We start from the raw sequence: 8,891 nt of genomic DNA on the forward strand, positions 1-8,891 counted from the left end.
TACGTCTAATGTTATTTAATTTCAGATAACGTATTTAACTTCTAAGGTTATAAATTTGAATATTATGTAACAAAAAAAAAAAAAAAAACCGAGGCTCAACCTCAACACCCTAGGCCAATCCCCAAGGTGTGAGGATAACCCTCGATAACGTGGCTGTCTAGGTGGAGGGTCGTCCTCAAAGGACGAGGCTCCTCCACACCCTTTAATCTTATAACTTTGCCTAATTGTGTTCGTAACCGCCCAAATCACCTAAATTATTTTTTGCCATGTTGTTTGGGCGCACCTAACACCGTCCAGAAACTTTAATTTCACCGTCCAAAAACGTGATTTTTCTATTAGTGACATCTATTTTTTTAATACATGTCATGACACGTCAATATGAAATAAACATGATGAAGAAATAACTACAAAATAAACTCTTATAAGTCATTATAGAATGACTACTTATTTTTATATATAGCATCAAACTGAAACATGGTACAGCAACTATTCATACAGCAGGAACCTTGTCCAATATTTCAAACCATACTAAAAAGCAAAATACATCGAGTTGTACACCACTTATTCAACTGGTACCTTGTCCATTATTTCAAACCATACTGAAAAGCAAGCAAAATACATCGAGTGAGTTATAATTATTAATAAACTTCAGGATGAGCAGCGGCGTAGGCTTCAATAGCCTTGTAGCTGTTCTCGTACACCTCTTTCTCTTTCTTAAGAAACTCTTCGGATGGTTTCTCCGCACCTTTACAATTATAGATAACGGTTTGTGTGTACACACTTCCTCCGTTAGAAGAAGGCACAATCTTAACATGATGATTGATTGAGTCTAGTATACCTATCAGGCTGTCACCTTCGATGACTGAGTAGTCATAGCTATAGTTGCTGGGATCTACGGCATCAACCTTGTATTTTGCACTTTTGTATGGGACAGCTAATTCATATAATAAAATAAAAACATATAATGAGTAAAGGTGGAAAACAAAACCCTATATATGATTTTGAGTGAGATAATGATGAAAATAATAATATCTTACGTACCATCACCAAACGTGAGGTTCTTTATAGTTCCAACATCTCCATTCCCTTGTACTGTCTCAATGGACTTGATAAATTGAGGGTTAACCTTAGGTGCGAGGTTGTCAAAATCACTAATAACCTTAAAAACCTTATCGGCAGGATATTGAGAAGGAACCTGAACATCCAGAGTAACAGACATGATGACTTATTTTTCAATCAACTTTTATGAAGAGAGAAAAGGGATGATTGTGTTGTGATGAAATGAGTATAAACTTTGTTGTATTTATAGACCGATACGGTGAAGAGTAAAACCCGTCAATTTTGACGAAACTGATCCAAGGATATGTCGTGTCATCCCCTCAGAAATTGTGTACCCATGATATGACTTTTGTCTATATTTCTTCCGTATATACGTTTAATTTAATATTTATTTTTAATTTTATTAATGTCAGTTTATTCTTTTTCATACATTAATAAAGATTTTAAACATAGAAACACGATTATGCATGTTTGGTTTATGAATATTTTAAACATAGAAACAAGATTAAAATAAAACACGAAAGAGTTTAAAGAAAACTAAAGTGTTTTACATATTCTGATTAGAATTATGATTTATAATTATAATTTTCTATAAAACTAAAAGAGCAGCTTGCAAAGTTTCTTAAGAGGATACATCGTTGTGGGCTGGCGCCCCATGCCACCTCACTCAAAACCCGACGCCAAACATGGAAACATGGCCAAAAAGTTGCAGGCAGAACTTGAAAGTTCTTATGGAGAGAAGTCTGAAGCTTATTAGATAACTATAAGCTACAAAGGTATCTTATTCACTTGGATCCCATTAGTTATGTATTGAGATTACATATTTTAAGTTTCAATCCTCACCTAGCGGCAGGGGCGTAGCATATAAGGGGCCGGGAGGGGCGCCCGACCCCCCGAACTTTTCGTTCAGTAGTGTTGTACATGTAGTTTTCGTATAGAAATTTTTAGGTATCGTATAGAAATTTTTGGGTATATACGTTTTCGACCCTCCGGTTCTATAGAAATTTTTGGGTATATACGTTTTCGACCCCCCGACAAAAACTTCAAGCTTCGCCACTGCCTAGCGGTAGCTTTTTATAAACACATGAATGATAAGACTACGGGATGTGGTATGTCACCCCCAGCCACATCACACCTTTTCGCACCCCTTTGCACCCCCAATCCACTTCCCAGGCGCAAAAGGGGTCGCCATCCTTCATTTCGCCATGTCCATAACGAGCGTTTTGCACATTTTTCGATGTTGGTGGTCAATATGACCGTTGACAAACGGTTAGATTTATTAAAAAAATTAAGATTTTATTATATACATACCTATATTTAACACACACCAATCACAAACTAAATCACTAAAACACACAAATTCTCTCCAATCATTTTATAACAAAAATGTCATCCCACTCTTCATCTTGACGGAATGATCAACAATATGCTTATCGCAGTTACGCATTTTTAGGTTTGTATATTTTTTAAGTGACATTGTATTTTTTTTTCATTTAAATTATGGGTTATATATTTTATTCATGTTATTTAAATTTAAAATGATATATCAAAATTAAATAATGTTTAAATTTAAATAAAAAATAATTAGGTAATGATAATGGAAGCTTTAAACCATTGCAAGGATGTTAAGGGTGTTAGGGTATACGGTGTGGTAATCGGGAAGACGCGGCAACGATGTTTGCCGATCGGCAAACACCGCCGCCAACAATATGGCGATGCGGCAAAGGTTTGAAATCGGTAACCCTTTACCGACTCGGGAAACATGATGGTTTTGTTGTGGGGGCCACTCTAACGGTTATATTACCGTTTAAATAAAAAAAAATTTCTTTAAAAAATTAAACTATAAATATCACACTAAACCATTTAACCTATTACTTTCAAGAGTTAATTACTGTTTTCGTCCCTGTGGTTTGTCAAAAATCACTAATTCAGTCCATTAGTTTAAAAATTGCGATTTCAGTCCCTGCGGTTTCACTTTCGTAACCATTTCAGTCCCTGTACTTAACAGATTAATGGATTGAAATGGTTACCAAAGTGAAACCACTGGGACTGAAATGGTTACGAAAGTGAAACCACAGGGACTGAAATCACAATTTTTAAACTAATGGACTGAAATAGTGATTTTTGACAAACCACAGGGACGAAAACAGTAATTAACTCTACCTTCAAATTTATACTCAACCAAACCAAAAAATACCACCAATTCTTCCCAAAAGTTTACCATACAAAATGGCGGATGAACTCCCGTTATGGTTCCCACCCATGAGTAGCGACGATTCATCCGATAGTAGCATTCTTTTTTTTTCAAAATCTCATCGAAGAAGCCGAACTTCAAGATACCGGCACATCTAACCGAAGGAGATATATTGAACGTCAACGTGAGGAGGGGCATGAGACACTCATGGCGGATTATTTTGTCGAAGACCCGAAGTACAACGAAGATATCTTTCGGCATAGGTTCCGTATGTCGAAACGTTTGTTTCTAAAAATTGTGTCCGATGTGGAAGAGAACGACCCGTGGTTTGTAGAGGCCCCCGATGCGCGAGGTAGGAAGGGCTTTACGCCCTTGCAAAAGGTGACATCGGCTATTAAACAGCTCGCAACTGGAAACACTCCAGACGAGAACGATGAGTACTTGCATATGGCCGAAAGAACTTCCCGCGAGTGCCTAGAATATTTTTGTGACACGGTTTGCAAAATATACGGTCCAGAGTTCTTACGTAGACCGACAAGCCACGACATGGCACTTTTATACCAAGCTCATGAGGAAAAATATCACCTTCCAGGTATGTTCGGTAGCCTTGATTGCACCCATTTCGTTTGGCGTTTTTGTCCGACAGAGTATCGAGGCCAATATATGCGAGGAGATCATCGATACCCGACTGTTATGCTCGAAGCGGTTGCTTCTCAAGACTTATGGTTTTGGCATGCTTTTGCCGGTCCACCCGGTTCTCAAAACGATATCAATGTTCTACAACAATCTCCGTTATTTTTAACGGAACGAAATGGAACCGCGCCAAAATGTCCATTTTACGTTAACAACCATTTATACAAACGTGGTTATTTGCTCGTGGATGGAATCTACCCTTCGTGGTCCGTGTTTGTGAAGTCGATCCCTTACCCTCACGAAGTAAACGAAAAGAAATTCAAGAGGCAACATGAGGCGGCAAGAAAAGACGTCGAACGGGCTTTTGGTGTTTTGAAGGCGAAATGGGGTGTATTGAGTCGACCGATGCGAGCAAGATCCGTTAAAAAAAATTAGGAATGTCGTGTACACGTGTATTATTTTACACAACATGATTTTGAAAGATGATGGAAAGGCGATAGCACCAGTGCACATTCGGGATCCTCCGGTCGAGCCGGCTCTAGACGATACGGTGTTGGGCGAGTTGATGAATGAAGACACCCATTGGAGACTCAAACACGATCTCATAGATCATCTCGCAAGTCAAGATTTACCCCATCTTTTGGTCAATTCCGACGAAGACTAGTTTAAATTGTTTCATGTTAATGTAATTTTATTGTTTTTTAATTTAGTGTAACTTTGATGTTTTTAATTTAATTTATGAAAGTTTATTGTTTTTTAATTTAATGTGTATATTCTAAATTTATTTATATTAAATAAAATAGTGCACAAAAAAATAATAATAAAAGTTTACCACTTCAGCAAGTGTTTAAACCATTGCCAACACTTTTCAGCAAAGTTTAAACACTTTTGCCTCATTGACATGGCGCGCTCTAATTGGTCGGTTTTTTAGTTTACCACTCCAAAGTGTTTAACCACTCCTTACACCCTTAGGAGTGGTTAAACACTTCAGAGTGGCAAACTAAAAAATCAACCAATGAGAGTGCGCCACGTCAATCAGTGAAAAGTGTTTTAACTTTGCTGAAAAGTGTTGAAAATGATTTAAACACTTGCTGAAGTGGTAAACTTTAAAAAAATGAAAATTGTGTGATTGGTTGAGAGATTGTATGGACCCCACCCCACCACACACACACCCTCCTCAACGAATCGTCCACCCACCACCGATTTGGTAAAGTTTGAGTGGTAAACTATTGTTGGTGGTGGTGTTTACCGAGTGGCAAACTCTTTTGCCGACCTTTGCCGGCTCCCACTCCTAACACCCTAAAGGAATGAGTTTTAAAGCTCTCCTCTTATGAGCTCGCGCCTAGGTGACGCTAACTTGACATAATAAAATCGATAGGGATTTTAAACCATACCCACCAGCCTAACACTATTCGATAAAAGAAAGAAAAAGATTAAATTAGATGGAAGAAACATTAAGTACCATTTAGTAATTTTTTTTTTTCTTTTTTTATAGGTTTGCGGTAAGTGAAGTCAGGTTTCTTTCTGTGGTGCTTTAGATGCACACACATCGTCATAGTTGTTGGAATTTGGGGATTGAATGAGAAATTAATTTAGAAAAATTATTAATTAGATTCTTTATATATTTTTTAAACGGTGGCTATTTTATTAAAAGAGAAACTCTTCACTAGAACTTATTAGAGCTTTTTAATGATACTTAATTAGTTTTATTAGAGTTTTAAAAGTCTCTATATATATATATAGTGGAGGGTTCAAATGAGAACAATTTTTTTGTAAGAAAAAAAAAAATAAGAAGTTTCAGTCAATAAGAATGCTTCATTTTAATTCATTTAATATTTGCATTTAATTTTAATATAAGGGTGTATTGGTAAACTTACATAAATCATTAATTTGTATTCTTCCCCTTTAAAAACTAACTAAATTAAATTTATAAGTCCTTTTCAAAATATATACTTTTTCCAAATTAAAAAAAAAATACTTAATTTAAAGTGTAGAATAAATTACTAGTTGTGTATGATAAATTACGAGTTGTGCAGGATATATTTCGAGGTGTGTAGGATAAATTTCGACTGTGTAGGATAAAATTCTATAATGTGTAGGGTATATGTAGGAAAATTTTGATATGTATAGGTTTTATATATTATATGTAGAATAATTAATGATTAGTTGACTAATTAATTAAAAAGAAAAAAATTAATGGTATGAGTTATAAATGAAATGGTATTTTACTAATATACCCTTTCTTCTTTTTCTTCTCACATCAAATGAATTTTCCCCTATAAATATATATATATATATAGAAAAAGTATATCGTACACTACGGCTTAACGTACTTCACGTACAACAACGTGCGTGATTTGTTCTATAACATGCGTGATTAATGTTTTCAATATGCGTGATTATTGTATTTCAACATGCGTGATTTTGGATTTTTGAGTTATAACGTGCGTGATTTTAAAATGAACGTGCGTAATTACCTGCCGTACGTGATGTACGTTAAGTCGTAATGTACGTTAACCTTCCTCTCTCTCTCTCTCTATATATATATATATATATATATATATTTAAACTCTATCTCCTTGCTATAGAGAGACACAACCCTTCATTTAAGGGTTAATGACAAGGATATCATTTGGCAATTCTTAAAGTTCAGTATCAACACAAAATCAAAGAAAGGGTAAAATTGGAAATGAAAGCAGAAATTTTGGGTTTACATCTAGAAGTATTCTTCACCTTAAATTCCACAGCATTTACATCTTTTGAATATCAATTTTCAACCCATCATTAGCCTTAACCAGTTGACATAAATCAATTACAAAAATTAGCGATGTTCAAAAAAATCCGAATTCGAAATTGAATCTGAAATATCCAAAATACCCGAAATTTTGGATATCCAAATTTTCGGATTTGAATTTGGCTATGAATTTTTAAAAGTTTTGGATAATCGAATTACCTGATATCCAAAAAGTATAAAAATAGTAAATATATATTATATGAGCATTATTTTTAGTTTGAATATAGTAAATAATCGGATGCGGATGTGGATTTATGAATGTTTTTTTGTTTGTTTTTAGTTTTGGAAATTTGGAAAATTGAATAGACGTTTAGTTTTAATCTATGCACGAAATGGATTATTTTGATTTTTTTAGATATCGGTTTAAATATCCGAAATCTCGGAAATCCGATTCCGATATCCGAAATTTCGGATACGAATTGGATATTAATATTCAGTATATGAAATTTTTGGATATCTGGTTTTCAGATATCCGAAACCGTATAATCCGATCTAGAACACCCATAACAAAAATAACAACTTGAAGCCTTTCCCCTTTTTTTTCTTTTCCACCATGGTTTTTAAATGAGCATAACTTTTTCTTACAAATTTTTTTTTAAATGCTACCGTATATAAAAGTTATGCTCGTTTACGAATCACGGTGGAAAAGAAAAAAAAAGAAAAGATTGAAGCCTCTCTAGACAAGATACAACAGGTGAGCAAGTGATCTAGCATCTTTAAAGAGGCTTTAGATAACTATTTTCACAATTGGTGTGAATCTATGAATAAAATCGTAACTTTCACTAATTAAATACCCTTATAAAGCAAAAAAAGATACGGGGAAGGAGATGGCTTTTATTAATGTGTACGCTCCACAAAAGTTGTTGACAAGAGATTATTATGGGCCGAATTAGAGCATATCATGGTTCAAAATCAAAGGTATTGGGTAGTCGGGGGAGATTTTAATTGTGTCAGAGACCGTGCAGAAAGGAGAAACTCAAAGTTCATGGCGTCGGTGAGTAATGAATTCAACGAATTTATAGATAAGGTGGGTCTCCATGAGTTTAACTTGAAAGGTAGAAAGTTTACGTTTGTTTCGGGGAACAAGTGTAGTAGGATTGATAGAATTTTTGTATTATGGAATGGTTTTAATGAATGGCCAAATGCGGAATATCGGGCTCTTGCGAGGGATAAGTCGGATCATAGCCCTTTAATTTTGAATGTTGAAGCGCGTAATTACGGTGCAAAACGATTTAGATTTTTTAACTCGTGGCTTTCGAGGGAGGATTTGGAAGAAGTGGTCGTAACCGTCGTTAAAGATTATGTTGGACAGGGGCCTCCGGATTTAATCTTTATGAACAAGCTCAAGAAGGTTAAGCAAGCGATTATTGAATGGAGGAAAAAGGTCAACATTGAAGACGCGGAGGAGGAGTTAAACTTGAAACAAGATATCATTGAGTTGGACGCCTTGGTTGAAGATAGAGACTTGACGGAAGCCGAGCAATGGGTACATATAGAATTGAATAAGAAATTGAAAGAGTTGGAAGTGTGTAAAGCCAAAGACCCTTGGATAAAAAGCGCGGGTGAAATGGGCTAAGGATGGTGACGAGAATACGAGTTTTTTCCATGGCATGGTGAATAAAAGGAAGGTGTCTAACAATATTCCGGGTTTGATGGTTAACGGCACTTGGGTTTTTAAACCTCCGGAGGTGAAAAAAGAAGCTTATCGTTTTTTCAAAGATCGATTTTTGGAAGGCCTTCAACAGCGACCGAAGTTAATGGGATATGGGCTTCAAAATCTGTCCGAGGATGAGGTAAAAGAACTTGTAAAGCAGTTTCAAGAAAAAGAGATTAAAGAGGCGGTTTTCGAGTGCGGAGGCGATAAAGCACCGAGGCCGGATGGATTTAATTTCCGGTTCATCAAGCATTTTTGGTCTTTTTTTGCAGCTGATTTTGTCGATATAATGCATTCTTTTGCTGAAAATGGTGTAATTAATAGAGGTGTGGGTTCATCTTTCATCACATTGATACCTAAAGTCAATGACCCGGTTCATCTTGGTGAATATCGGCCAATTAATCTCATTGGTGTCGTTAGTAAGGTTGTTTCAGAGATACTTGCTAATCGACTTAAATTGGTAATGGGTAAACTAACACATGAAACACAGTCCGCTTTTCTATCTGGAAAGTATATTCTAGACGACCCTTTGATTATTAGTGAGATTCTTTCGTGGG

The 8,891-nt window shown here is 35.6% G+C and overlaps 3 protein-coding genes across 3 annotated transcripts; 2 read left to right on the forward strand and 1 right to left on the reverse strand.

Moving 5' to 3' along the window:
* Positions 1 to 414: 414 nt before the first annotated feature.
* LOC110895162 (root allergen protein) lies at positions 415 to 1,286 on the reverse strand. Its single transcript, XM_022142436.2, has 2 exons — positions 1,042 to 1,286; positions 415 to 934 (listed from the first exon to the last, which is right to left on the reverse strand). Exons 1-2 carry the CDS (start codon positions 1,217 to 1,219, stop codon positions 639 to 641), a joined length of 474 nt encoding a protein of 157 aa, XP_021998128.1. The 5' UTR covers positions 1,220 to 1,286; the 3' UTR covers positions 415 to 638.
* A 2,174-nt stretch (positions 1,287 to 3,460) lies between these two features.
* On the forward strand, positions 3,461 to 7,176 carry LOC110893004. Its single transcript, XM_022140129.1, has 3 exons — positions 3,461 to 3,845; positions 5,382 to 5,388; positions 7,149 to 7,176. Exons 1-3 carry the CDS (start codon positions 3,461 to 3,463, stop codon positions 7,174 to 7,176), a joined length of 420 nt encoding a protein of 139 aa, XP_021995821.1.
* Positions 7,177 to 7,581: 405 nt separating this feature from the next.
* Positions 7,582 to 8,256, forward strand: LOC110893005. The gene has a single exon (XM_022140130.1). The coding sequence runs from the start codon at positions 7,582 to 7,584 to the stop codon at positions 8,254 to 8,256; it is 675 nt and encodes a 224-aa protein (XP_021995822.1).
* The last annotated feature ends 635 nt before the right edge of the window (positions 8,257 to 8,891 follow it).

Source organism: Helianthus annuus, chromosome 9, assembly GCF_002127325.2.
Source record: "Helianthus annuus cultivar XRQ/B chromosome 9, HanXRQr2.0-SUNRISE, whole genome shotgun sequence".
NCBI lineage: Eukaryota > Viridiplantae > Streptophyta > Magnoliopsida > Asterales > Asteraceae > Helianthus > Helianthus annuus.

Bases quoted from the DNA above. Each gene is read 5' to 3' on its own strand.
- LOC110895162 (XM_022142436.2), bottom strand. From the start codon at position 1,219: ATGTCTGTTACTCTGGATGTTCAGGTTCCTTCTCAATATCCTGCCGAT. The intron at 935-1,041 runs GTACGTAAGATA...TATATGAATTAG, and splicing joins GAACCTCACGTTTGGTGATG to CTGTCCCATACAAAAGTGCA.
- LOC110893004 (XM_022140129.1), top strand. From the start codon at position 3,461: ATGGCGGATTATTTTGTCGAAGACCCGAAGTACAACGAAGATATCTTT.
- LOC110893005 (XM_022140130.1), top strand. From the start codon at position 7,582: ATGGTTCAAAATCAAAGGTATTGGGTAGTCGGGGGAGATTTTAATTGT.